Consider the following 27989-nt stretch of genomic DNA (forward strand, 5'->3'; position numbering starts at 1 on the left):
TTCTGGAGTTACTGGGTGGCATTATTCTAGATGCTGTAACTAGTAACATTTCAATTTGCGTAAGACCTTAGTTGTGTAACCTTGCCCCCGACATATCCATTAACTAATACACACAAGAACAGACCCTACATGTTATAGAAAGATGACTAACAGCTCTAAAAATCACAGAGACTAATACAGGAATAGTAACTAAGACTCAGATCCTCAAGGCAGTGTTTTTTTTGTGCTGGTACTTGCTGGTACAGAGTATCTTGCATCTGGCAAAGTGGGTCTTTGCCCTTGAAAGCTTATGCTCCAAAAAAATCTGTTGGTCTGTAAAGTGCCACAGGACTTCTCATTGTTTTTGCGGATACAGATTAACACGGCTACCCCTCTGATACTGAGTACCAGCACCTTGTCAGCCACAGATGTGGGATTGCCTGGGGGGAAAGGAGGAGCCAGCTGAATACCATCTCTTTTTTTACAAACAAAAAAAAACACTGTTCAAAGGTATTTAGGTGCCTAATTCCCATTGGTGCCTAAATACCTTTGTGGATCTGGCTCTAAAAACTGTCACCCCTTGGCAAGTGACAGTGCCCCTACATATAATCTGTAAGTATCCTGGGCCAAATTTATCCCTGATGTAACTCCATTGAAATCAATGGAGTTTTATCAGGGCAGGAGCAGGCCTTTTTGTCTCATGTAATTAACTGTGCCACCTTACAGTCTGTACTCAGGCAAAGCTGACGTTGATTTAAAAGAAGACACATGAACCTTTCGACGACTCCGCAATGGAGCTCCGAAGGCAAAAGCAATTTCAGATCCATAGGGCAGCACAAGCCAACAGCAATACACATGTACAGTCTGTACTTCAAGCCCCATTCCTCTTTGTCTTGAATGCTGTGTTGTTATTTCCATTAATGCAAAGCAGGTTTAATCAGATAGATAATGGAATGAGTGTGGCACACTGATCATCAATCTCTTCAAGAAAGGCAACAAGTTGGACTGTGGAAACTACTGTGGCACCTCCCTCCTGGCAATGGCTCAAATCCTTGCAAACTGACTCCTGCCACTCTCGGAAGAAACTCTCCCAGAATCCAAGTGTGGTTTCTGACCATTCTGAAGAACAGCAAACATGATCTTCACCACCCAGCAACTGCAAGAAAAATAATGTGAACAAACCAAGACTTACCCATGAGTTTTGACGATCTAACCAAAGCATCCGACTCAATCAAAGATTGGCTGCCCCCAAAAAATTCATTAGATTCTTGAGGCTGCTTTATGACAGCATGACTCTCACAATATTTAGCAACAATGGATCCCAATGTGACCCCTTTGAGGTCAAAATGGGAGTCAAATTAGCCTGCATCATTGCCCCATCACTGTTCTGCATCTGCGTTGCCATGACGTTTCACCTCATTGATGGCAAGGTTCCAGATGGTGTGAAGATTGTCTATAGAATGAACAGGAAGCTTTTCAATCTCAGTAGAGTGAAGGCTAAAAGCAAGACCTCAACAACCTCAATCATGGAGCTCCAGTACACAGATGACAATGTGGTTGCTGATTCCTCTTCCAGATCCCTTCAGACCATATAAAGCACCTTTACCAAAGCATGTGAGAATCTCGGCCTCACTTTGAACATCAAAAAGACCAAGCTGCTCCACCAACACTCGCTGACGGGACAATCTCATGTACCTTCTATTGAAGTCAATGAAGAACTGCTGGAAAATGTGGAGTAGTTCCCATACCATGGAAGTCATCTTTCTATTAAAGTTGACATGATGCAGAAATCCAGCATTGTCTGAGGTGTGCAAACTCTGCTTATGCCCACCTGAGTCAAAGGGTCTTTGAAACCTGGGACATCGATGCCAAGACAAAACTCCTTGTATACTGTGCAGTGGTTATTCTAATGCTACTGTACGCATGTGAAACCTGGACAACATACAAGCATCATTTGAAGGCAGTTGCATAATGTCATCCGTGTTGTCCAGGGAATCCTAAATATCTCTTGGTAGGATAAGTGTAAGAACACTCGCATCCTGGAAGTGTCAGACATGACCAGCATTGAAGCCATTATCATTCATCAACAACTTCTTTAGACTGGCCAAGTGTTCAGATCTCTAATCAGTGCCTCCCAAATTAGAGTCAGTTTCCCAACTTGAAGGAAGGATGGAGGAGCGCTGGGGGCCAGGAGAAGTGATATAAGGACATGCTGAAGGCGTGCATGAAAAAGTGCAGGTTCAGTGTCGGCACTTGGGAGAACCTTGCACAAGGCCGGCCCCAGTGGGGAGCGGTAATGCATCAGGGGGTGGTGTTATTTGAGAGGTTCCACCACATTGCAGATAGAGAAGGTGGAGAAGAAGAAAAGAGGGGCAAAACCTGTCCTGTGCCCTCCAACAGCTACCAACACCTGCTTCTTCTGTATTAAGGCCTACAGCTCCAGAATCAGGCTGATCAGCCGTCAATGGGTTTACAAATAGGAGGGTGACATGAAGACACCCTACTTGTTATTGAGTGGCTGCTAAGAGTCTCAAATGGATAGCCATGTTAGTCAATGGCTTCACAAAATTCAAGCAGCCCTGTAGCACCTTAAAGACTAACATTTTTACCCACAAAAGCTCACTGCTAGTCTCTAAGGTGTTACAGGACTTGTTGTTGTTGTTGTTTTGATAATCTATGTGTCCTCCTGACTCAGGTCTAAAACAAAAGGCCAGGTTTGATAGCGGAGTTACACCTGCTCATTCCAATGATCTGCTTGTGCCAAGCAGATGTGAAGCAAAATCAGATTGGGACAGCCTGTTTCATGCTTACTTTATACAGGTGTAATCATGAGGCGTTACATGAAATGGGGAATGAAGACCCTGGAGCAAACAGCTGGGCTCCTTCACATAAAAACAAACTTGTTAGCCAAAGTGCAGGGCCCTGTGAGTGTTCAGGTGGGAACAGAAGTTGGAGACAGGATGCAGAAGGAAACAAATAAAGTGAAGCTCCTTTAACCCAGCCTCTGGAGGTCTGGAAATCCTGAGGGACTGGCATCCCCTGAGAGACACATACCTCGAAATTCGTGTAAGTCGGGGGTGCTTGGATGGTGGGTTGGGGCTGTGGGAGGGGGGCAGGGGGATTAAACCTGGGGTAGATTAGGGCTGCAGGGGGCTGGGGGGTAGAGTTGAGCTGGGTTGTGTGGGGGTTGGAGCCAGGCTGTGCGGCGGAGGTGAAGGTGGAGATGCGTGGGGGTGAAGAAGCTGCAGGAGTGCAGGGTGGTGAAGCTGAGAAGCCCAGGGGTGGTCAAGCAGCTCTAGGAGCACAGGGTAGAGAAAAAGCTGTGGATTTGCAGGAGTGGTGAGTTGCAGCTGGGCGCGGGGGTAGTGAGCTGTGACAGGGGGGCTTGAACTGGGGCATGGAAAGTTTGGCAATCCAGCACCTGTCTGGTCCTGGACATGCCGGAGTAAAGGAATTTTACTGTAGCAAGAAATGAATTGTTTTGCTCTCAGCACCAAACAGTGCACTTTTGACCCAACTCCCTCCTTCCCCTCCAATTTCTTTTGGGGTCATAGGCCACATGCTTTCAACTGCTCATTCCTTCAAGTTAGCTTCAGGTGTGCTCCTCTGCTCAGTTTCTGTGTTATCTTTCTCCGACACCCCAATACCTAGTTGAACTCAGTGGGGCAGACTTTATTAGGCTTCGTTTCAGCAATGGTCCCTGAAGTGTGTCTTATTTCAACGGGGGAATCACACTTTTGACTCACTCCACAACAGTTCATCTGCCCCAACTTATCATGCCAGAAGGCTTCAAGGCTGCAGGTAAAAGCTGAAAATCAGGACTTAAGTCTCAAAAACCAGATGGCCAATAATTGGATTATTTTTACATTACTATTGTAATGGTGGAGGAGAGGCTGAGGGATTTGAGTTTATTTAGTTTGCAGAAGTGAAGACTGAGGGGCGATTTGATAGTAGCCTTCAGCTTCCTGACGGGAGAGCTCCGAAGAGGATGGAGAGAGGATGTTCTCAGTGGTGAGGGATGGCAGAACAAGGAGCAGTGGTCTCAAGTTGCAGTGGGGGAGGTCTAGGCTGGATGTGAGGAAAAACTATTTCCCCAGGAGGGTGGTGACACACTGGAACAGGTTACCTGGGGAGATTGTAAAAGTGTTTCCATCCCAGCCTGGCAGGGCCCTGGCTGGGATGATTTAGTTGGGGTTGGCCCTGCTTTGTGCAGGGGGCTGGACTCCATGACCTCCTGAGTTCCCTTCCAGCCCTAGGGTTCAGTGACTGTGATTTTTTGCGCCAGCCTTGTGATTTCAGGGGGCGTGGAGCTGACCGTGTCTGCTGAATGCAGGGAGCTGGCAAGAGAGACCCAGCTCTTGAGCATGTCATTGTGGGGCAGGGAATCACCTGGCTCCGGGGAGGACTGGCTGGTGGCAGAGGGCTGGTAGAGGATGGATGGGATTTCTTAGAACAAACGAACTTCCTCCCGACCTGGAGGGTTGGGATGGGTGTCTTGTCTCTCTCACAAGCTAAGCAGGGCCGAGCTGGGTCAGTGTGTGGAAGGGAGACCCCACCCCCAACGTAGAACCCTGGCTCCAGGGATCTTGGGCATAACAGGGACAGTCTGAGCAGCCTACAGAGCGGGCGCTCAGCAGCCCGCTATCGATCTCTCGGCGCTCGATCGTTCTTCCTCATCGCTTCTCGGCGCTCGCCGCCCGGGCGGGGTGAATTCGCTGGGCGTGCGCTCGCTCTCCCCTGGGGTCAGGCCGGAGCAATCGCTCGCGGGGCCCGGCGGCGGCGGAGCGGCATGAGCCTGGCGGGGGGCAGGGCGCCGCGGCGCACGGCGGGGAACCGGCTGGCGGGGCTGCTGGAGGCCGAGGAGGAGGATGAGTTCTACCAGACCACCTACGGGGGCTTCACGGAGGTGGGGGGCGGGGCTGTAGGGCGTGGGGGAGGGGCCGGGCCTCCGGGGGGTGGCAGGGTGCTGTAGCATGCTGAGGGGCTGTGGGCCACGTGGGGGGGGGGGCAAGTGCGGTGGGGGTGGGGCTATGAGGGGTCCCTCGAGGGCAGTGGGGGGGCCTTGGGGACCCTGTGAAGGCTGGGGGCAAGGGGTGGCAGCCCCCTTGGGGTGGAGTTTGTGGGGGACGGTTGTGGTGGGCAGCAATGGCCAAGGAAGAGGGGCTGTGAGGTATCCCTGGAGGACAATGGGGGGCTTTTGCGGGGAGCAACAGGGCCCCTGGGGGGCAGAACTGGGGACAGCAGGACCCTGTGAAAGCTGAGTTGGGGGGTGGGCCACTTGGGGAGAAGCAGTGGTGGAGGCAGTGGGTGGGGTGAAGGGGCAGTAGGGTCCATTGGGGGGGAGCATGGCTGGGGGAGTGGGGATCCCAAGGGGCAGCAGGGGTAGCTCAGCCATGATTGTCATTTGCGCTCCCCACTCCCCGGCAGGAGTCGGGAGATGATGAGTACAAAGGCGACCAGTCGGACAGCGATGATGAAGTGGACTCTGACTTCGACATTGATGAGGGTGATGAGCCGGCCAGCGACCAGGATGATGATGAGCCCAAGAGGAAACGCAGGGTGGTCACCAAGGCCTATAAGGTGGGGATGGAGCCGATGCCCATGGTGCTGAGTGACCCACTCCCTAGGTCTGTATGGCAGTAGCACTGAAAAGCACCCATTAATCATGAAGCAGGAGCCCAGTATGCTGGGTGCTGTATGGACTGTGAAGAAAATGATGGTTGGTCTGTGCCCCCAAAGAGCTTCCAGTTCAAGACAGGAGATGCCAGATGACTACAGATGGGGGGTGGGGGAAGATGACAAGACAATCACAGTGAGTATGATGGGCAATGATCTCGACACGTGAGCTTCTTAACCCCTGTTTCAGCCATAGTCTTGTTGAGCTGAGGGAGGAACCTGGATGAAGACTGCTGCCAAACCTCTCAGTACAGCCAGATTGTAACCTAGTTTAGGGAGTTACCGGGGAGTTCGCAGCAATTCCACATATAGGCTGTTTCACCTATGATTTTGGCAGCTGCAGAAGCCTGAAAGTGTCATCAGTTACTTTCCAGAGTGGGTTCATTCAGCTGCACATCTACCAATATAATTTATGCCATCATGTTCCAGCAATGCCCCTCTGCTATGTACATCGGACAAACTGGACAGTGTCTACGTAAAAGAATAAATGCACACAAATCAGATATCAGAAATGGTAATATACAAAAACCCGTAGGAGAGCACTTCAATCTCCCAGGCCACACAGTAGCAGACTTAAAAGTAGCTATCCTACAACAAAGAAACTTCAGGACCAGACTCCAAAGAGAAATTTCTGAGCTACAATTCATCTGCAAATTTGATGCCCTCAGCTCAGGCTTAAACAAAGATTGTGAATGGCTGGCTAAATACAAAAGCAGCTTCCTCTCCCTTGGTGTTCACACCTCCAGATCAACTGCTGGTAGTAAGCCTCACCCTTGCTGACTGAGCTAACCTTGTTATCCCCACCCTTGCTCTGGCTTAGTTGTACCTGGCCCTGCAGATTTCCAAGACCAGCATCTGATGAAGTGAGTCTGTGCTCACGAAAGCTCATGCTCAAAACTTTTCTGTTAGTCTATAAGGTGCCACAGGACCCTTCATTGCTGTTACATATCCAGACTAACACGGCTACCCCTCCAATACTTTCCAGAGTGGGAGTTCAGTCTCTTGGGTAGGACTCCTGGGTTCTATTTCCTGCTCTGGGATTGAGGGTGGCCTCATGTTTAACCAGGAAATGGGCAGTCAGGACTCCTGGGTTCTACTCCTAGTGGGAGTGATGTCTAATGCTTAGAAGGTAAAAGCAAATCAGAGAGTGAAAATGGTCTTTCTGTAATCAAAGGTGTAACTAGTGACACAGACAAAGGAATTTTCTATTTAAAGGCAATTATGTCGACAGGGGCCCTCAAGCAAAAAGAAGCTGCAGAGTTCCCTGTTTAAATAATCCCTTTATTTAAATGGGTCTGAAATCTCTAAAGCAGCATCAGATAAGAAATCTGTAGGAGGTTCTGTCTGTCATCACATTAGCTCTTCTCTGAACCCATTAGGAGCCCATAAAAAGCTTGAGACCAAAGAAGCCTGTTACCGCAGCCAGCTGCTCCCAGAAGGTACGTGAGGAGAAGTCTGCACCCCTGGAACTCCAAGATGAAGTGGGAGACAGTAAGTGTGTCTGACACTCGTTGGGGGTCAAATGTGTTACTTGCAGGTGAGCAGTAATGTGTTGATCATAAGGCTTCTCTTGAAGCTGCTGCCTCATTTTGCAGGACAGAGGTTTGATTCAAGTTATTCAAGTACAGCTTACTGGGCTAGTTGTGACCCATAGATAGGGAGGAACCATTATGGAGCTGCTATGCTGGTTTCTTGGGAGCAACGCTATCACTACCCACCTTATCCAGTCTCCTGATTTTTCCCCCCTGCTCCTTGGGCTTACAGGCCGCAAGTACATGCGCCAGTCGACGACAGAGCACACACGCCAGACCTTCCTCCGTGTCCAGGAGCGTCAGGTGCAGTCAAAGCGCAAGAAGGGGGGGCCAAACTACGACAGGCCGCTGACGCAGGAGGAGCTCTTGGAGGAGGCAAAGATCACAGAGGAGATTAACCTGCGGTCTTTGGGTGCGTGACATGGGTGGGAAGGCAAGAGCCTGTTAGAGGGCTTGTGGGAGTCTCCAAGGTAGTAGCCTTCACTCCAGTGCAGTGTTCGAACTGAGCAGTGCAGGAGACGCAAGTGGCAGACAGCAGGTCCGGAAGTGAAAAGACTGGAGTTAGGGAATTACACAAGAGTGGTGCTTAGAGCAGTCCGAGCCGTTGTGTTTGCAGCTGGATGAGCAGTCATAGACTCCCAGGGCTGGATGAGACCTCAGGAGGTCAAGTCCAGCTCCCTGCCCAAAGCAGGATCAACCCCAACTAAATCATCCCAGCCAGGGCTTTGTCAAGTCGGGACTTAAAAACCTCTAGGGATGGAGATTCCACCACCTCTCTAGGTCCTGGGAAACACACAGGCTCTTCGCTCAGGTTGGCAGCAGGAACCTGGTGTACAAGTTAGGGTTGTTGTGGCCCACTGGGACAGTGTGAGCTGATAGGCAGAGCACACGGTTGGGAATCAGAACTCCTGGTTCTGGTGCCACCTCTGGAAGGGTGTGTGCTCTCGTAATTACAGGGGACATGGAGCTAGGACATTTGGGTTCTTCACTCTCCTTCAGGAACTGGGAATAGGCTAGTGGTTAGAGTGTTGGGGGGAGGTGGGGTGGGGTGTGTGGAATTGGGACTCCGGGGCTTTATTTCCAGCTTTGCCATGGGCCATTCATTTCACCGCTCTGGGCCTCAGGTTCCCCAGCTAAAAGCGTGGCTAATGTTATCCAGGGAATAGTTCCGTCGATGATTTGTGGAGGTGCCTCGCTACCTCCACTCCCCATCATGAATGGGTCAGAATGATAGGCACAGCATAGGAATTCTCTGGCTCAGTCAGACACCAGCCACTGCTTACAGGAGCCCATGTGCCTGTCCTTGGTTCTCAGACCAATAGGAAACAGTTTGCAGATGATGGGTGGCCCATGACCAGCAGTGTGAGAGCTGCTGGCGTGGCACAAACCCCTCTGACGAAATGCTGGAGTCACAGCCACTTGGCCATTGATGGCTTTTACAGTGGCTCTGCGTGGGTTGTACCAGCATGAGGCCAAGAGCTCCGAGCTCTGAAGGCAGCAGAGTGGCCAGTGCCTGGGTTGCTAGCTGCTGGTGTTTTCCAAGCTTCCCCGTTGCCTTGAACCCTGCTCTGCTCACCCTCCGTTCACTCACCTTTGCAGAGACCTACGAGCGGCTGGAAGCTGACAAGAAGAAGCAGGTACAGAAGAAGCGGAAGTGCGTGGGGCCGGTGATCCGCTACTACTCGGGGACCATGCCGCTGATCACTGACCTGGGGCTGAAGGAGGAGAACGTGGATGTAGAAGGGTAGGTGTTGGGGGTTGTGTTCGCTCATCCCACCTCCCAAGCCTGAATGTAGCCCTTTGGGAAGGGTTGCCAACTCCCTGCTGACCCACTCCTGCACTCTGGCTGTCAGGAGCCAACCCCGATTCTTAGCAGACGTCCCTGAGCCAGTTCGTGGGAGACGTCAGTTCCATATTGCAGACCTCCACTATTCATTCCATCCTCTTTGGCATCCCAGCCTTCAGCTGCTTCTCTGACCTGGCTCCCCCAAGGCAGCAGGAGTTTGGGCTCTGGTTAGTCTCCTGCCAAGGTCATGGGGCCAGTTGTGGAATTCCCAAGTGGACCACGCTTGGGTCTCAAACACCACTCAGGCCCCTGGTGACCTCTAGCACATCCCATGCTCCAAGGATATCCCAGGTGGGGCTGGTAGGATTAGAGCTCAGGCTCGGGGAAGGCAGGACCGTGGGTTCCTTTCACTGCCTCAAGTTGGGGTTTGTCTGGAGTTCTGGCCTTCTCGCCCTGCTTCATGCTGAGGTTGCCTGGAGAGCTTTACTGAACATGAGTGCCAGATATGTCCATTGTCCCCCCAGCAGCTCCCACAAATCCCTGTGCCCTGGGTGCTTTAGCTGCCACTGTGCATCTGAAACTTGAGCTGATTCTTGTATTTTCCCCACACCCCCCCAGGCTGGATCAAGACACACAGCAAACAGCAGAGGCTGCCCAGAGCGCTGCCTCCCTGGCTGGAAAGTGCTCCCGCACCTTCATCACCTTCAGCGATGATGAGACCTTTGAGCGCTTCTTCCCTAAGGGCAAGCAGCCCAAGCTGCCTGTGAAGGAGATCTGTCCCGTCACCCACAAGCTGGCCATCTACCGTGACCCCATCACCGACATCCCCTACTCCAACATCCGGGCCTTCAAAATCATCCGCGAGGCCTACAAGAAGTACATCACTGCCCACGGGCTGCCCAACGCTGCAGCTTCCGCAGCCCTGGGAGTGGGGCCGCCCGCAGCAGACCCAAACATCCGGGCCACCAGGCAGAAAATCATCATCAAACAAAGTGTCCCAGCCACATAAAGCCTAGGAACGGTTGTTGCCTTTCCTGAAACGAACTTCTTAAAGGGACATGGGCACCTTTGGGTGGCTCGCTATTGACTGACTCCTCCTCCTTCTTCCCTAGATATCTTTGTTTTTCAACCTCAAACCGGTGGTGGCTCGTTGCTTGTAATTTATTTCTTTTTTTTTTTTTTTTTGGTTCTTTAAACTAAAAAGCAGCGCCTGTGGGAGTCCTGCTACAACAAACCAGCATGCACAGCCAGACCCTCCTGGGAGACCATACAAAAACCCAACCAGCGTGCATAGGAGACCCTGCAAAAACACAACCAGCGTGCACAGCCGGTCCTGCCTGGGAGATGCTATACAAGACAAAACCTCATGCCCAGCCTGCCATTCCAGCAGATCACAAAACCATACCAGTGTGCCCAGCCCAACCCTCCCAGGAGACCCTCCCAGAACCAGACCAGTGCGCTCCCACAGTGAGTGGGATCAGGATGCATTTTAAGCTCTGAAATGGCTGATGTTTAACAGTTTAGAAAGATGATAAAATGACAGGACAGATGCTGGTTGTCCTGTGTGGCTCATTGCCTGGACGGAGCAGCCCATGAAAGAGGCCAGACGGGGCTAACTCTTGCTGATCAGCTATAGCAGGGGTAGGGCCAATGTATGACTGCTCTGCCTGGAGTGTCTGGCACTGTAACATTCACTTGGGTCTAGCTGAGACTGCAGAGGGCGAAAAACTCCCTTTGCAAAAGGTGGAGGCGCAAAGAGCTGTTTGTGCGGAAACCCTGAGTCAAGGCTCACTGGAGTTTTGGCAGGGCTGTAAAGTACAGGCAGTTCTGTCTCAGGTTAGCCCCGGTCTGCCTCCTGCTAGTTCTCTTCTGGGGGTGGGCCAGCCTGCCTGGCTCTGATAAGCGCTGTCAGTAACACCCTGGGTGGGCTGGAGCAGTGGGTGTTCCTTGGGGTTGTGAGGCAGCACCGCCCGCCCAGCTGCTTCAGTGAAGAGAGGACAGGAGGGGAATAAAAGAACCCCCCCGGCCTAGAGTGATTTTCTACTTACATCCACGTTGTTCCCTGTCCACTCCAGGCCAGGCTTAAGCATCTTGGGCACTGGGGACTCCATCCCTGGGGGGGCTGAGTCTGCAGTACTAGAGCTTGTTAACAAGCCATTCCTGAGCTTCTGCTGAAATGTCTCCCTCTCGCTCCTAGGTACTCCCAAGTGCGTCTCTTTCCTTGCAGCTGACTGTCATCCCCTGCCCCCAGGGTGCCCCTTGCTTCGGCATCTCTAACTTCTTATCCAGGCCCAATACCCGAAGTGTCTGAACGCCTTGCCTTAGGGCCCGTATTGATCTTTCCAAGGACGTAGCATTATACCCTTTTTACAGTTGGAAAACTGAGACACAAGGTCTAAAGCTAGCAGAGTCAGAGCTGGGAACTGAATCCAGATCTTCTGAGTCCCAGGCCACAAGCTCACTGTAAGCTCACTCTTCTTTCCTTACCCCATCTCCTTTACGCTGCTCTCATAAATCAGCCCCTAGCACCAGAGTTCCCTCTAATTTTTGCCAACCATGGGCAGAATAAATGTTACATGCACCGAGGCCTGAGCGAATGTACACCACCAGTAGGAACACGTGTGCCGACTGTGGGTGATTGTGGGCACTTTGCTCATCGGCTGGGCGGCGCCTGAATTTTTTCTGGGCAGCCGCCCAGGCACTCAGCTTACAGGGAATGCTGTCCCTCGCCTCCTTTCTGTTTTCTAATTCAGTTTAATAAATTACAAGGCCAGAAGGGATCTTTATTATACGCATTACAGTAGCTGCTGGGAGCCTCGCTCATGGACCAGGACCTCATTGTGCTGGGCGCTGTGCATAATGCGATGTATTAACAGTCACCGTGCCTGGTGCTGTACAGGCCTGTCAGAGATGATCCCTGCCTCACAGACTAATCCAGTTTTCTGATTCAGGTGACAGCCTTTCTCTGGCATATCCAGTCCAGAGCTAATCCCAAGATTCCCAGAGCCGTCACATGGGAGCTGGTGGGAGAGGGGTCCTCTCCAGTGTTCCCTCTCTTTTTTTTCTGTCCAAGGGAGGAACAAATTTTGTTACATGCACCAAGGCATGTGGAGATGTGCATCACTGTAGAAACACAGGCTGCCTATTGTGGGTGCTGGGTAGCATCTGAATCTCCCCTGGGTGGCCATCCAAGTGTTCAGCTTACAGGGCACACGGCTCTTCCTTCTCTGCTCTGCCAGGGGACGCGGGGGGCTGGTGAGTATAGCCCAGAAGTGCTGTCTGGGAGCTGCCTGTTTTCGGCAGTGAGTCTGGCATTTGACCAGTAGGGGTCCGCAGGGCTCTGGAAGACTGGCCGGGCAGTTGGAGTGATTGATAACCAGGCTGTAAATGTGATCTCGCTCTCCCACCTCCCCCTCTGCCCAGCTGGAGCTAAAATAATAAAATGCTGATCTCACACCCTTCACTGGCGGTATCCCTTGCCTCAGCATTGTGCTGCTGCTACTTTCACCCAGCCTGGAAAGGCAGCGTCCTGCTCTGCCCGGGGAAGGTAAGTGGCAAGCCCCACTCACGGGCGGTAGGTTTCTATACAGGGCGTGAGCTGGGGCTAATCACAAAGCTCATGTTTGAATTGTCTCTTGGAAGGGGCACAGGGCTGGCTTGCCTGCCTGTGCACTGGGCTCTGGAATCTCATCTCCGGCTTGTGTTGGAGTGGACGGGCTGCCCGCACAGGACTGGCACCTGCTTTTTTGTGGGCTGTAGGGCGTGTGTCCTTGTAGGTCCATGGAAGCGCCATTCCCTGGAGCTCGGAGGGGCAGTCTCTGTCCGGGACGTGCACTGCTTGTCCTTGGCCCTCAGAGTAAATAGCTTTGTCTCTTATCATGGATCCAGGCACGATCCTGAGGGAAGCTGGGTTTCGGGGGCTAGGCCTGCTTTTCCCCTACCAGAAGGGTACAAAAAGCCTTATGTGACTCTGACATGGTTGTTCCTAGAGCGCTCTGCAGCCCAGAGCACCATGTACATGTGAACAGACCCACACAGGTTGGCTGGACTAGTGCTGACATGTGGCCACCTCTGGGATGGGCTGCAGCAGCTGTTGTAACCAGTTAGGACAGGGCTGACTGTTGTAACTGCAGGAGGAATAATAAGGAGGCAACATTCCAATTTTGATGCTGGGGCTCTGGGGAGGAAGCACTTGGGGATTGTTAGTGACAGGGGCTTCTGCAGGTTATCCCATAAACCCTTTCATATCCGGCAGCCCCAGGACCGGGAAGTTGCTGGATATTCAAATACTCTGGGTTAATAGAAACACTACAGAAGAACAAGGTTAGCTGTTAAGAAACAAACAAAAATGCATGCAGAGTACCTTATTTACCAACGACGGTAACATTGCAGTCTGTAAACTTATACTGTATTTGCTTAGGGCGACCATCTGTCCCATTTTGGGCGGGACAGCCCCGTATTTCAGGCGCCATTCTGACGTCCTGATTTATTTTGCAAAAGAGGCTAATTGCCCCGCATTTCACGGGGTTCACCAGCTTCCCAGAGCTGGACCTGAGACCTAACCCCATTGCTTCTTGTTCTGTCCTCAGAGGCCAAGAACAAGTTTTCTCCCTCTTCCATATGACACGCTTTTAGATACCTGAAAACCGCTATCATGTCCCCCCTTAATCTTCTTTTTTCCAAACTAAACAAGCCCAGTTCTTTCAGCCTTTCTTCATAGGTCACATTCTCTAGGCCTTTGATCGTTCTTGTTGCTCTTTTCTGGATCCCTTCCAATTTATCCACATCTTTCTTGAAATGTGGTGCCCAGAACTGGACACAATATTCCAACTGAGGCCTAACCAGCGCAGAGTAGAGCAGAAGAATGACTTCTTGTGTCTAGTTCACAACACGACTGTTAGTACATCCCAGAATCATGTTTACTTTTTTTGCAACAGCATCACACTGTTGACTCATATTTAACTTGTGGTCCACTATAACCCCTAGATCCCTTTCTGCCACACTCCTTCCTAGACAGCCACTTCCCATTCTGTATGTGTGAAATTGATTGTTCTTTCCTAAGTGGAGCACTTTGCATTTCTCTTTATTAAACCTCATCCTGTTTACTTCAGACCATTTCTCCAATTTGTCCAGATCATTTTGAATTATGACCCTATCCTCCAAAGCAGTTGCAACCCCTCCTAGCTTGGTATCATCTGCAAACTTAATAAGCGTACTTTCTATGTCAATATGCAAATCGTTAATGAAGATATTGAACAGAACTGGTCCCAATACGGACCCCTGCGGAACCCCACTTGTTATACATTTCCAGCAGGATTGAGAACCATTAATAACTACTCTCTGAGTATAGTTATCCAGCCAGTTTTGCACCCACCTTATAGTAGCCCCATGGTCAAGTCTTCCCCCCAGCCCTTGATCTCTTGGTGAAGCTAACTAGACTGAGCTCCTGGAGTGTCTCCCTTTTAGGCACATTTTAATCCTCGCAGCTCCCCTGTGCCCTCCCCTCCCCCCCGATTTACCAGTGCTGCAGGAGCCCCGAGAGAGCGGGGAACCACCCTGCACCAGGGAGCAGCAAGCGCAGTGTTGTTAAGGCCTGTTTCACACCCCTCTGCAGCTGGGCAGGGATGAGGCATTCATCCCACCTATCCTGCGGCCATCAGCCACTGGTGATCTATGCACGCTCATCCCAGGACATGGTGGTGGGTGCCCGGCTGACCCCTGTCCAGCCAGGCTGGCAGGTTCCTGGAGCAGCTGCCTGGGCAGTTTTGATCAGTCAAAGAGTGGAGGGTGCTGGTTGCATCACCCCGCCTCTGGCCTTTAGCTTCTGCCCCCAGTGCCCTGGCTGGGGCCAGCAATCCCTGGCTGGGGCCGCCTTAATCCCCAGGGTCCTCTTCCACCCCCAGCATGATGCCCTCCACCCCAATAATGGCTCCTCAATGCTACATGCGCCGCTTCCCTCCCCAGGGCATCCAGTCCCCCTGCTTCTCTAGTCCCATCCCCCTGACACCTGTAGCCCCTCACCACCTCCCATGCTTGGCCATGTTCCCCTCCCAGCATGGCTCCTCTGGCACTATGGTCCCCCATGGACTCGCTGATGCTCCCCAGGGCCTGTCCCCTCTGGCCTGGGCTCACCGTTACCCCCTCTGTTCTCCCACCCTATTCTCTCTCAGCGCCTCTGCTTCAGACTCTCTCCCTTAACTGGCAGTGCTGATGGCTGCAGGGCTCTGATAAGGCCACTGAGCTACCGCAGCCCTTTGGAGGCAGGGAGGGGCAGCTGGTGGGGGAACAGGGGCAGATTTAACTGTTCCGGCACTGGAACCTTGAGCCTGGGGGAGGAAGTGGGAGATGAGGGCAGCTCATACCCCATCCCCTTGGGCAGGGGCAGGAGGTTCAGCTGGGCCTGGCTGCTGGATCCCAGCCCACTGCTACTCTGGACCTTACAGTGTGTTCAGATTGCAGGGGTGGCTTCACTAACAGTCACTGGCAGTGACTGCCACAGACTAACCTAATAACCACACACTGGCCAGGAGTTTCATGGGACCGTTTCCCAATACCCAGTGGCAGGGAGTTCCGCAGTCTAACCTGATTGATATCCAGTGACGGGGAGCTGCACTGTCCAGTCTCACTACTATCTGGCTGGCAGTTCCACAGACGTCTCCCTGGTATTCAGCGGTGGGGAGTCCCTGGGGCTAACCTTGCCAATATCAAGTAGCAGGGAATTACACAGATTAACCTCCCTTAGATCTGCCAGCTGGGGGTTCCACAGGCTAATCTGTCTGTTATCCCACAGCAGGGAGCCCCAGGCTAACCCCACTGGTGCCTTGCAGCTGGGAGTTCCACAAGTTAACACCAGTCTTGTCCCTTTGCGCTGAGTTCCAGGGGTCTCATGTGGTAGCAGGTAGTCCCAAGGGTGGCCCTGAGGGAGGGCCCTCCTCTGTCTATGTCCCCATCCAGGGTACGTTTCTCTGCTCAGTTACTGGGGAGGGGCCACCTCCACCATCACTGAACCATGACCTCCTACCGGATGGAACTGGAGAAGTACCGGGACATCGATGAGGAGAAGCTCCTGAGGGAACTTTCTGCAGAGGAGCTGGACCAGCTTGACTTAGAGCTGCAGGAGATGGATCCCGAGGTGAGGCTGCCCCGGGCTGGCATGGGAGGGGAGTGATGCTGCAGCTGGCAGGGAGGGTCGCTGACCTCCGGATTCAAAGATTCAAGCCCATCGCCAGTATGGTGTCTGGAGTGGGATGGGTCCCCACCCGCCCACTCTGACACTCACCTGGGCCTTTGTGGGACAGCCATGAGAGGCATGAACCCCTTCAAAACTCAGCCCAGTGGTGGGAAGGGTGTGTGGTTCAGTGGTTAGAGCACAGGGGTGCAAGGTAGGACTCTTGGGTTCTATGCCTAGCTCTGGCACTGGCCAGGCCCCTGCTGCGCGCCTCAGTTTCCCTATTGTAACATGGAATGCTGGCACCAGCCTCCACCCAGTGCTTTGGGCCCCTCCTCCAGGGCAGGGGCTGTGATCTCCGTGGAGGGGCTAGTCCCATCTGTGACCCCCTTTCCATCCACCTCTTCCAGAACATGATGCTCCCGGCCGGGCTGCGCCAGCGAGACCAGACCAAGAAGAGCCCGACGGGGCCACTGGATCGTGATGCCCTCATGCAGCACCTGGAGAAGCAGGCGCTGGAGGCGAAGGAGCGTGAGGACCTGGTGCCGTTCACCGGCGAGAAGAGAGGTACCTGGGTGGGGCAGCCGTGGATGGGGGGAAGGAGCTTGGCGCAGTCTGACCTGGTCCTGGCACAAATGTCACGAACTCCTGCACTCACCTAATCACCCTTCTCATGGGCCCAAGACACCAGGAGTTTCCTGGGCTGACATGGGGTCAGTGCCAGGAGGTATGTGCCCCTGCACCCCACAGACAGGGCTACATGGCCCCCCAAGGCAAGGGCAGGCCAAAGGGGTACGTGGTCCCCCACAAGGCCAGCTGGGCAGGCCATTCCCCAGGGGGCAGTGCTGCCCCTATGTGGGGAGAGGGCTGGGATGGAGTAGGTGCCCCCATCAAAGCAGGAGCAGCACCATGGGGCACACCCCTCCTGTGTCCCTGGGTGCCCAGGCAGCGCTGGGTCAGGTAACGCAGGCCAGTGAGAATGGCTCAGGGACTGCATGGGGCCCTGCCCTGGCTTTTGGTTGTGAGCACGGCTGGCGATGGGGGCTGCTGGCCAAGCATCTTCCTAGTGCTGGGCTGCAGGGGCAGGCCGGGAGCAGTTATAGTTAGTTCAGTGCAGGGGTTGCGGCTGCTCTGAAATATCCTGGGGAGCAGCTGGGCTGTCCCACCCGATTCACACTGGGGTCTCCCCAGCTCAGGCACAGCAGCTGAGAAAGCGGCTCTCTGCCCACGAAAGCTGATGCTCCAAAAAATCTGTTAGTCTATAAGGTGCCACAGGAATTCTCGTTGTTTTTGTGGATACAGACTGACCCGGCCACTCCCTGATGCCAGTTGTCAGTAGTCACTTTCTGTGATATTTGTGCATGGAGGCCTCCGAGTTACGCAAGGGTTCCATTGCCTGCACCCTCGCGTAACCCGGATTTCGCATAAGTGGGGACTGGCCTTTTCCCTGGCAGAACACGCGTTCTGCACCCGGGGAAGCAGCAGAAAGGTAAGTCTGGGGCAGTTGGGGAGGGTTAAGCCTGGCGGCGGGTTGGGGCAGTGGGCGGAGGGGGCTAAGCCTGGGGTGGGCTAGGGCTGCAGGGGGTGCAGTTGAGCCGCAGCCATGCATGGGGGTGGTGAGCTGGGCCACTGGGGGGTTTGAACTGGAGCGGGTTGAGCTGGAGGGGTGGTGAGCCGCCGCCAGGGCCAGAGCCAGGATGGTGGGTGAGCTGGAGCTGCGTACAGGTGGTGAGCAACCGGGGCCATTGAACCGGGGCTGGGGAGGTTAGCCGGAGTTGCGCTGGACGGGTGGTGAGCTGGAGCCAGAGGCGGTGGGGGGGCCAGCAGGTGCTGTGTGCGGGTGGTGAGTGGAGCTTGAGGGGGGCTGAGCTGAGGCTGTGTGGAGCCGGGGGCGGGGGCTAAACTGGGGCTGGGGCCGGGGCTGGGTGGGGAGCGAGTTAAGTGCAACTGGAAATTGCGCATTTCCAGGGTTTACTGTAGGAATCGGGGTCAGCTGCGTAACAGCAGGTTGCGTACTCAGGGGTCATGTACTCTGAGGCCTTACTGTAAGTCATTTTTAAGTGTGGTGTAACTTGTTGGGATGCAAAAACAGAGCTGACTCCTGAAAAGGGAACAGTGAGCTGGAAAGGTTGACTGGCACTTGTTTCAAGGCCTCAGATTACCTTAGGACTATGTTTCTTAACCGGATGGTACATGAAGTCTACGAGTCCTCAGCATGTAAAAAAAAAGGAGGTCTGTTCTAAAAAAAAGGTTGAGAAACACTGGCACAGGGCACCTCATGCAGTGGGGCTGGGGGCTCTGCAGCACACACACTGATAATCTGTACCTTGGGGCTGGCACATCCTTCCAGCTGGGAAGGGGCTGGAGTGACGGAGCCACAGGAATTTTACAGAGCAGAGGCCAGAACTCTCCCTGAAGAGGAGTCAAAGGGGTTTGCTGCACTCTGCATTCCCCCAGCTCTTTCAGATGGATTATCCTTTGCTTCCTGGCCTCAACTTATGTGGCTGTTAAGCAGCTGCCGCATTCTGTCCCCAGAGGTGGCTGCATTTGTGCACCACCCATCTAACCTGGGACAGCAATTCCCGCACCAGCCCTGGAGGGAGCGGGCATTCGAGGGCAAAAGGCATTGTGGGGATCTAAGACGCCATCACCAGTTGGTGCCTACGTGGCATTAATTTGGGAATAGAAACCATGTCGTCTTACTCCCAAAGTCCAGGCTCCTGCTACAGGAGGTGCTGGAGCATTTCCATCAGCCACTTGCAGTACAGAGTCTACGACACACATCTGATTCTCTGCAGCACAGGACAGTGGTGCTCATATGACACTATATTATGGCTCTAACCTTTGGTGCTCCCCAGGCCAGACTCTAACCCCAGTCCGTCTGTCTGTCTGTCTGTCTGCAGGGAAACCCTTTATCCCAAAGACCCCCCAGCGGGAAATCCCCAAGGAGGAGAAGATCACTCTGGAACCCGAGCTGGAGGAAGCCCTGGCCCATGCCACCGATGCAGAGATGTGCGACATTGCAGGTGAAGGGTCTGGGGGGAGGTGTCGCAGGGGCCATAAACCCCATCTGCTTTGAGGCCACGACAGTGGGCAACATCGAGTATCTGCTAGTGGTGAATGGCCTGGCATTCCTGGGGGGGGGCGTGTATTGTGACTGGTGCTGAGCTAAGGTTGGCCAGGCCCTGGCCTACTGGGGCATTGAGATGGAGCTGGTGAGATGCTGGCTGGGCCATAGGTTCAGTTCTCACTGCCAGAGAGCTGCTGCCAAGGTGGAAAGGCAAGGGTGTTAGCCAAGGCTGTAGCAGGCTCATCATCTGCTGTGTGTATCCACTTCAGGGCATGGGAGATGCTGACAGCAAGGAATGGGTCCTGCCTGTCCCCCTAAGGGCCTGGGTGTCATCACAGGAATGGTTATGTGGTAGGGAGAATAGGAAACACATCTTCCTACTCCCAAAGTCCAGGTTCCTGCCACAGGACCTGCAGGAGAATCTCCATTGGTTGCTCGCACTAGAGGGTCTATGACACACATTCCCAATTCCAAACAGCAGAGGGTAGCGGTGCAAAAACATCACTGTCTTAGGGTTCTAACCTTTGGTGCTTCCCAGCATGGACAGTAATCCCAGACCTCAGGCCACAGAGCTAGAGGGCTCTGGGCACAGACTGCCCTAAACCATCACTTAGGGGTCAGGGACAGGTTAGCGGGGAGCAAATCACAGGCCTGGGGGCACAGCCACTGGTGAAATCAACATATACCAGGGCTGAATTTCACCCCCTCCAAGCTCCTGTAATTAACAAGTGGGTCACGAGAACTCCACTGGGGCTAGTGGCAGGGGATGCCTGGCCAGGCGGGGGAGCTGTGAAGTCGTGTCCAGATCAAGCATGGCAGCGCCGGCCTTGGTGTGTCTGCCGCATGCGTGTGTGTGCAAGCAGACGTGTGTTTGTGCATGTGTCACACACCCTTGGGGTGTGGGTTTGCTGCCCCATGTGGTGGCACCACCACTTACAGAGAGAAAGACGGTGTCTCCTCTGCAGCCTTAGCGAAGAGCCAGCTGGCTTTTAGCTCAACCTGCAGAAGCTCCTGCACTAAGCTGCACCGGACTGGGGTGGGGGGGCAGTTACACATGTTGTATGCATGTCCCCATGTGAATGCATGTCTGCATGTATACATACATATGTGGATGGGCGTGTCTGCACCTGGCTAAGCCCCTGGGTTTAGGCAGGCCTGTGTTTTGGCTACAGCCATGTGCACCCATGCCCTGTGTGAATGCCTGGCCCTGTGTCTGTGTGCACGTGTGTGCCGGGGGGGTCTGCATGTGTGTATGCTCTGGTGTGAAGACGTGCGTCTCTGAGCAGATGTACATGGGCGTACGCACTCCTAGCCCATGTGCTGTGCCTGCCTGCCTGTATGCACCTGTGCGAGTACACACACCTATGGGAATCCATATACTCATGGCCTGGTGTGTGCAAGACTTGTGTGTGTTTGTGCTCCCTGCAGCTCCCCGCGCTTGCTGGCTGGCTCGTTGCCTGGCACAGATGCACAGCAGCCCTCTGAGCTCCCTGGGGTGGCACGTGCATAGAGAGAAAAGGGGGTGAAGCCGACTCAAGCTCACCCCTTCCCCTGTTCAGCAGCGCGGAGCTTGGCTTGCTTTAGCACCAAGACTCAGCTTTGGTTTCCAGCCTCCCTGCCCCCATGCTGCCGGGGGGTGTTACCGGTGCTGCCCATACAAGCCCCAAGGAGCTCCGATTCCCAGAGCTCAGCAGCGAGCAAGCTGGCCGGGAGCCAGCGGGTGGCTAAAATGAGAATGGCAGGCTCCAGGGCTATCCGCTTACACCCGCTGGGGAGATGCTAGGCCAATAAAAATACATGGGGCATGTGGTGAGAGATTACACATAGGGGCTTTTCCTATGGCCTCCCACAGCCAGCTACGGTCAGGTTGTGAGCAGGGCCATGGGGCTGCCTGTGGCAAGTCAGAGTAATAGCAAAGTGCCTTCAACCCTCAGGGTCACGGGGCACCTTATGAGCTTGCCCACCTGCTGACATGCAGCCACTTCTGGGGTGGAACATGGAAGCTATTTATACAAGGCATAAGCACCCACAGTGGCCATGCAGTCACCTCTGGGGTGCAAGGTTTTATACAGGGAGCCCTCTCTCAGCAGCGAGACGCAGCAGCTTCTGGGGTGCAATGAACAAAGTGTTTGTGCAGAGATTCTCTCCTCAGTGCTGAGATGCAACCACTTCTGGGGGGGAGGTTCAGGAGCAGTTTAGCTATCAGACGTACAATCTGAGCGGAGATGCAGCCACTTCTGGGGTGCAAGGTGGTAGCTGGTTAACAGCAAACAGACACATTCTGACTGTCACTTAGTGCAGTTTAGTAAAACTTCTGCGAGCCCAGGAATGAGGAGCTGCAGCAGCCCCCTTCCCCGACCTCTGCACCTGACACCCTAGGCCTTGGCTATTAAACCCAGTGGCCCATTTGCTGCTGTCTCCCCAACAGCCATCCTGGGCATGTACACCCTGATGAGCAACAAGCAGTACTATGAAGCCATCTGCAGTGGCAACATCACCAGCACCGAAGGCATCAACAGTGAGTGTGCTTCAGCCGGCTGGTGGGGAGGGAGGTTGGGGTGCGGGGTCAGTCATCCTGTGCGCCTGCTGTCTGCGGTGGGGTGGGGTCGCTCTGTCCGTCGCAGAGTGCAAGGCCTGGGTCCCTAGGTCTGGCTGTTCCTCCGGCGGGGCTGGGAACCCGCTATCAGATGTGAAACGCACGAGACCAGCGGCTGTGGGAGGAGCATGAAATCCTCTGTTCGGATCGTTGGGTGTAACGCAGGGCAGGAGATGCCAGGGACCAGAGGGGGCCAAACTCTCCCAGCATTTATGCTGGCACAAGTCAGGAGGGAGTGGCCTCTTTGGCTCTTCGAGGCTGGTTGATGCCAGTTGAGCTTCGGGCCTGGTGGAGCAGGAGAGTATGGGGTTGGCCAACCTCCCTCTGCCAACCAGGTGCTGTGTGTGTCCCCTGCAGGCGTGGTCAAGCCGGATAAGTACAAACCGGTCCCAGATGAGCCGCCTAACCCCACAAACGTGGAGGAGACACTGAAACAAATCCAGAGCAATGACAAGGACCTGGAGGAGGTCAACCTGAACAATATCAAGGTCAGCTTCTCCCAAGGGAGATGGGGGAGCCTCTGGTGTGGGGACATCCATCTGGGCAAAGCCCTGGGTGACAGACAGGCCTGAATGGGGTCAAGCAGAGTGGGGCTCTTGATTCACTGGGGCCAGGACCTCAACCCTTGGGAAACAGAGCATGGGCCACCCTCTTGGGCTCTGTTGCACCTTTTCCAGCTTGGTCTCCTCTGGTCCCATGCAGGAGAGAGCTGCAAGGAGCAGATCAGCACAGATGGGCTGTGGCCTCAGGAACTAAGGGCCTTCCTCTCCTTTCCTAGGGCAACTAGGGCTGCCAGCACCATCTGTGTGCCCCTTCTTTGCCCCCCTGAGCTGATCTGCCTTGGGCAGCAGCTCCATCCCCTCCAGGGCAGCCAAGCTCCCTGACCAAAGGGAGGTGGTGGCCAGGCCAGGGTTCAGAGCCCTGATTCGCCATTAGGGCTGGGTTCACGCTAGCAACCCCCTTTCAAAAGTGGAATGCTAATGAGACACTTTGGGATATGCTAATGAGGTGCTGCAATGAAGATGCATCACCTCATTAGCATAATAGTGGCCGTGGCACTTTTGGAGTGCCACAGCTGCCATTATACTAATGAGATGCTGCATATTCATTGCAGTGCCGTAGTAGCATATCCCAAAGTGTCTCATTAGCATTCCCCTTTCGAAAGGGGGGTGCTAGTGTAGACCCAGCCTAGGAGAGGGGAGCAAATGGAGGTGGTTGGGGCAAAGATGTCCCCCCTCTGAAAAGCAATCTGCAGGGCGGCAGGGGGGACAGTGCACTGGGGGCTCCTGGGTGTGACTGTCCCCCTCTGACACCCCAGTTTCATGAGTCAGTGCTTCCCACTCAGAGAGGAGCCATGGGAGCACTCCAGGGGCTGGCTGGTCTCAGGGGTCCTGAGACCCCACTGATTGGAGCGGAGTAAACAACTGAGACATGCTCAAACCAGACCCACTGACCAGCCTCCTGGGCTGCCCCCTTCCACCCCCCCACTTGACATCCACCTCCCTGCGTCTGTCAACCCCTTCGGCCTATCTGCCACTATCCACCTCTCTCCCTCTGCCCCTTTGACCCACCCCCTGATCATCCCTCCACGGTGAGGTGAGCCCAACCTCTGAGATTCCCATCTACTCACTCTCCCCGCCGGCCCCCCGCAGGACATTCCCATCCCCCTGCTGAAGGAAATCTGTCAAGCCATGAAAACCAACACCCACGTGAAGAAGCTGAGCCTGGTGGCCACACGGAGCAACGACGCCGTGGCCACGGTAAGCCAGGATGCTCCCAGCCCCAAAGCTATGATGCGCTGTCACTGATCCCAGAATGCCCTGGGAGTCCGACTCTCCTTGAGGGAAACCACTTCCATGACAGGACAGAGGGAAGAATCGTCCCTGGCTGGATTCAGCAAAGCCCTTAGTTGGTGTTTGACATCCAGCCGTGAGTTAGGCCCTGTTCCCTCAGGGGTAGGTCAGCCGTGCAGCTGGGAGGTGCGACTGCAGCACAGGTGGCTGGACGCCAGCTGGGGGCTCTAGTGAGCTCGAGTCACCCAGCTCAGCGACGTGCCAGCAGCCCAGAGGGTGGCTCCCACGATCTGCTTGTGCACATCCCCAGGGGCCTGGCAGCAGGTGCTTGTGGGGCTGCAGCTTCCCTGCTCTTTGGCCTTGCGCTAGCTTCGATCTAGCTGGATCCCAGGGAGGTGGGCAGGTCTCCTCCCTGTAGACACAATCCGTGGGTTCTACGCTTGGGCGTAGGTGCTCTGCAGAAGGGGGTCTTCAGTCACGGATCCTCAGCGTATCAAGCAAAGAACCCCCTGGGACAGATGTGAGTCCAAGGCTGAACCCGCTTTCTGGAGGGAGCCCAGGTGGTGAGGGCCATGTACGAGCCACACTCAGAATACAAGCTCCAGTGGAGAAGCAGTTGCCATTAGGGATGGTTTTAAGTGGTTTTCATTGTATACTGGGTTTCCAGGTTGGCTAAGCAGCTTCAGCACCTGCCTCATAAAAGTTATTGCAGCCCCCGACCAACAGCGATCCCAGGGTGGTCCAGTCCATAGGGCCCTGGCCTTGCAGTCTAGGCTTCTGTTCCCACCAATTCACTGGGTGACCTTGACCATGTCAGCTCACTGCCTTGCGACTCAGTTTCCCCAGCTGTACAATGAAAGTGATGATACTTTGAGATCTGTGGCTGCAGAACTGTAGCTAAGAGTTCTGGGTTGTTATTACCCTGAGCCCTTCCAAGGCCTGTGGCTCGCAGGGGAATTATTGGCACAGTTCCCTGAGGGTCATAGCGGATTTGTTGTCTGATGTTTCAGTGATGGGATGTTTCTCTAAGAGATCTGTTGGAGGTCTTATTGGGGCGGGGGGGTGCTGGTCCTCTGGACTAGGCAATGCCAATGGCAACAACGTTCCCTTTTTGGCTTTGGAAGCACTGAAGCTAGAAGAGCAGACGACTGCGCTGAGCAGCCCTGGGTAGCATTTCAGCTCAGAACCTCCTGCTCTGTTAGAACCCCTCAGCCCAGAGCTCCAGGGCCGTGCTACAAACAGGCCTGGCTGGAGCCTGTACATGCTGTGCCTCAGCTGTGTCTCACGTCACTCAACAACAACCCTGGGAACTCCCAGCCTTGACTTCCAGCCAGATGGGGTCCTGAGTATGGTGTCTCCCTGGGAGCTACTGACATGGGGGCTCGAGACGAGGCCAGAGCCCTTTGGGCTGTGGGTTCTGCCCCGGAGGCCGCATAGGGAGGATGTCACCACAGCAAACTCTGCTCGCAGGCTGAGAGAGGTCGATGCGACTGACTCTGGTCTGGGACTCCCACAGGCTGTGGCTGAGATGCTGAAGGAGAACAAGACCCTTCAGAGCCTCAATATCGAATCCAATTTCATCACCAGTGCCGGGATGATGGCCGTCATCAAGGGCGTGCAGCAGAACACCACGCTGGCTGAGCTCAAAGTGGACAACCAGGTACGGCTGCTGAGCCCAGCCACCAGGGACTGCTGGAGCCAGGGCTGATATGCGGCTTGGTGGAGGTGTGGCACCAAAAGGGCTCATGAGTCCAGGCGTTATGGGACAGGTTGATCAGTGGGCAGGAAGTGAAAGATGGGACCAATGGACATTGGATGTCATCAGTGGCTGGGATACAGTCCTGGGTGATGGGAACTCTGCTGTTCATTCAAGCTCAGATTGTCTAGGTATGACAGATCAAATCCTGGCCCCCGACGTACATGGCGGGAATTGGGCGGGAGCCCCTGCGTGTCCCCTTGTGGCCTGGCATGGCTCTGCTGTATCACTGCCTCGGCTTCCCCTCACCAGGGTTTTGTAAGGTCCAGGTGTTCCTCATTTAGTCCTGCCCCCTCACGTTAGGAGGCTGCTAATTATGACACAAGCAGGAACAACTCACCCCATGACCAGGAAGCTAGTCATTCCGTGCCTCAGTTTCCCCAGAGTGAAATGGGGGTGACAGATGCCCCACTGCTGTAAGGAGTGTTGACATCTGCAGCTGGGATTCACTGGCTGGGGATTGTTCTGACACTCCCATGTCCTCCTGGGGCTTGCAAGCATTCACATTTGGAGACAGAGGCTAAGTATTTATTGTTGGCTGGTTGCATGTTGTTAATCAAGGGCCCCATCTTGGGAGGGGCTGAGCTCACGCCACACCAGTGTGTCCATGGAGTAGATGGGATGCAGCGCTTCCAGCCCTGGAAATGCTCTGGTTGACTCCACCAGGCCCAGGCAGCCAGAAGCTGGGGCTGGGTGTGTGGCCTTGGACCAACAGATCTGTGGAGGGTGCAACTGGGAACACCCAGCTGTCTGCCCACAGCTGTGCAGCCTGAGGTGGGCACCATGCTGGGCCACAGGCCCTGGAGAACCCTGATCTCTCCTGCTTTGGTTGATTAGAGCCCAGCTCCTAGCCACGGAGGCAGGGAACAAGGACTGATGTTCTGCTTGCGCCGTGCTGCCGCGTCCGAAGCTGCTCCTGGCCCTGAACCCCATGAACAGGGCACCTGGCCTGCCGATTGCTTGGCTTTCCCTGCAGACTGAGAAACAGTGGCCTGATCCTTTTGCTCTGGGCTACCCCATGCAAGAGATCCAGGAGCCAGTCCAGGCCCAGGTCTTGGGCTAGCTCAGGTGCTGAGGCAGAAAGTGTCCTGGATGTTCCGGTGCCTGGTGGGACCGTAAGCACCACCTGAGCCCTAACTGCAATCATCATTTTACTGCCAAGGCCTTCTGGAGGCCGACGTCCCCCTCAACACCCCCGTTTCCTGGGACTGAGGAACGGGAGAGGAGGTCTCACATGCTAGGGACTGGCTCCGCTTTGTGGTCATCCCCCAGCAGCTGATATGAGAGGAATGCGGGGGAGAGAGGGGGTGTCAGGCCAGCTCCCAGCAGCTTGGCATCCTCTGCAGAGAGACAAGGGTCGGCTGGGCCCTGGAGGCAATGGGCTGTGCGTGTGTGGGGGGGGGGCGGGGGTGTTTCCAAGGCTACCCAGGCCTGCAATCAAAGCACAGACAGCTGGATAGATCCCTGGGACCATGCCCCCACCAAGGGTGGTGCAGCCTTTGTGGGCTGGGCCAGTTACGTTGGGCTGGAGGGTGCAGAGTCCCTTGCCCTTGGGGCCCAGATCAGCTGGGCGGCAGTACCCACCGAGGCTGCTGCTCCTTCCCCTGCAGAGTCAGCGGCTGGGGGACTCGGTGGAGATGGAGATGGCTGCCATGCTGGAGAAGTGTCCCTCCATCATCCGCTTTGGGTACCACTTCACACAGCAGGGACCAAGGGCCAGAGCCTCCATTGCCATCACCAAGAACAACGAGCTCCGTAAGTGGCAGGGAGGGAAGGGACAGACTGGCTGCTCCCACCTGCTGCCCCGCAGCTGCTCTGTGAGCCTAAGCCCCCTTGAATTGACAACGGCCCCTTGCCCCAGGTCGATCCCCATTGACGCAGCCCTGTTGTGCTCTGCTCTGGGGCGAAGCACCTGGTTGACGTTAGGATGATGCTCCCCACTAGTGATTGGGCCAGGCAGAGCAGCTCCAAGGGATGTGCTAACAGAGCTGATTCTTTAGCTCAGGCAGCCAAGACCTGTGTGTTTGGATGTGGAGGTTCAGGGTCCGATTCCTTGCCCCACCCAGCTGGTGCCATTCCAGGCTGGGACAGGATGTGAAAGCTCCTGTAGCATGGGTGTGGGTCCCACTGGGAGAGCAGGACCTGGATTTCACCCAGGAGCGGGGAATTAACAGCCTGGTGATGTACAGAGGGTGGAGTGGCTTAGACAGGGTCTGAGCTGTGCCCCACAGACCCTCTGGCTGCGTCTCCCCACAGGTCGCAAGCAGAGGAAGACATAATGCCTGGCGTCACCTTGAGCCAGCCTGTCTCTACTGCCTCTTTGTGCCTCGAAGCCATTGGCCCTGGCTGGTGCCCTGCAGCCTGAGCTCTGCCTCCAGCTCAAAGCAAAGTGGAGCTTTTGGTTCTTTGTGTAGATTTCCTGGAGCTGATCCTCAGCTGTCGCTCCCCCCAACCCCTTCTAGCGCTCGGAGTTCCCAGCTCAGGTTACTCTTTCCTAGGAAGAGAATCGACGCAAGTATTTTGGTTATCACTGTAAATAAAGAGATCACCACGTGGACAGCGGCCCAGGCTCTGGCGCTGGGGTGTGGGATAGGGGGCTGGTGCTCCCTGCGGCCTGGGACCCGTATTTCCCA

At 54.7% G+C, this 27989-nt stretch overlaps 2 protein-coding genes across 3 annotated transcripts; both read left to right on the top strand.

Annotated features, from left to right (window-relative positions):
* Nucleotides 1-4729: 4729 nt before the first annotated feature.
* Nucleotides 4730-10523, top strand: VPS72 (vacuolar protein sorting 72 homolog). The gene is made up of 6 exons (XM_074980805.1): nucleotides 4730-4885; nucleotides 5407-5559; nucleotides 7035-7146; nucleotides 7420-7599; nucleotides 8787-8931; nucleotides 9592-10523. The coding sequence occupies exons 1-6, from the start codon at nucleotides 4769-4771 to the stop codon at nucleotides 9980-9982; spliced, it is 1098 nt and encodes a 365-aa protein (XP_074836906.1). The 5' UTR covers nucleotides 4730-4768; the 3' UTR covers nucleotides 9983-10523.
* Nucleotides 10524-12423: 1900 nt separating this feature from the next.
* TMOD4 (tropomodulin 4) lies at nucleotides 12424-27913 on the top strand. Of its 2 annotated transcripts, none has more exons than XM_074980709.1 (10): nucleotides 12424-12520; nucleotides 15947-16105; nucleotides 16552-16708; nucleotides 19045-19167; nucleotides 21640-21729; nucleotides 22165-22295; nucleotides 23460-23567; nucleotides 25117-25260; nucleotides 26967-27111; nucleotides 27613-27913. In XM_074980709.1, exons 2-10 carry the CDS (start codon nucleotides 15983-15985, stop codon nucleotides 27633-27635), a joined length of 1044 nt encoding a protein of 347 aa, XP_074836810.1. In that variant the 5' UTR covers nucleotides 12424-12520; nucleotides 15947-15982; the 3' UTR covers nucleotides 27636-27913. The 2 variants fall into 2 exon arrangements, with proteins under 2 accessions (XP_074836810.1, XP_074836811.1); XM_074980710.1 differs by having other exon boundaries at nucleotides 12429-12520; nucleotides 15928-16105.
* Nucleotides 27914-27989: the final 76 nt, after the last annotated feature.

The sequence above is a fragment of the Carettochelys insculpta genome, chromosome 30 (assembly GCF_033958435.1).
Source record: "Carettochelys insculpta isolate YL-2023 chromosome 30, ASM3395843v1, whole genome shotgun sequence".
Classification (NCBI taxonomy): domain Eukaryota; kingdom Metazoa; phylum Chordata; order Testudines; family Carettochelyidae; genus Carettochelys; species Carettochelys insculpta.

Bases quoted from the DNA above. Each gene is read 5' to 3' on its own strand.
- VPS72 (XM_074980805.1), top strand. From the start codon at position 4,769: ATGAGCCTGGCGGGGGGCAGGGCGCCGCGGCGCACGGCGGGGAACCGG. The intron at 4,886-5,406 runs GTGGGGGGCGGG...ACTCCCCGGCAG, and splicing joins CCTACGGGGGCTTCACGGAG to GAGTCGGGAGATGATGAGTA. The intron at 7,147-7,419 runs GTAAGTGTGTCT...TTGGGCTTACAG, and splicing joins CCAAGATGAAGTGGGAGACA to GCCGCAAGTACATGCGCCAG.
- TMOD4 (XM_074980709.1), top strand. From the start codon at position 15,983: ATGACCTCCTACCGGATGGAACTGGAGAAGTACCGGGACATCGATGAG. The intron at 22,296-23,459 runs GTCAGCTTCTCC...GGCCCCCCGCAG, and splicing joins TCAACCTGAACAATATCAAG to GACATTCCCATCCCCCTGCT. The intron at 23,568-25,116 runs GTAAGCCAGGAT...GGACTCCCACAG, and splicing joins GCAACGACGCCGTGGCCACG to GCTGTGGCTGAGATGCTGAA.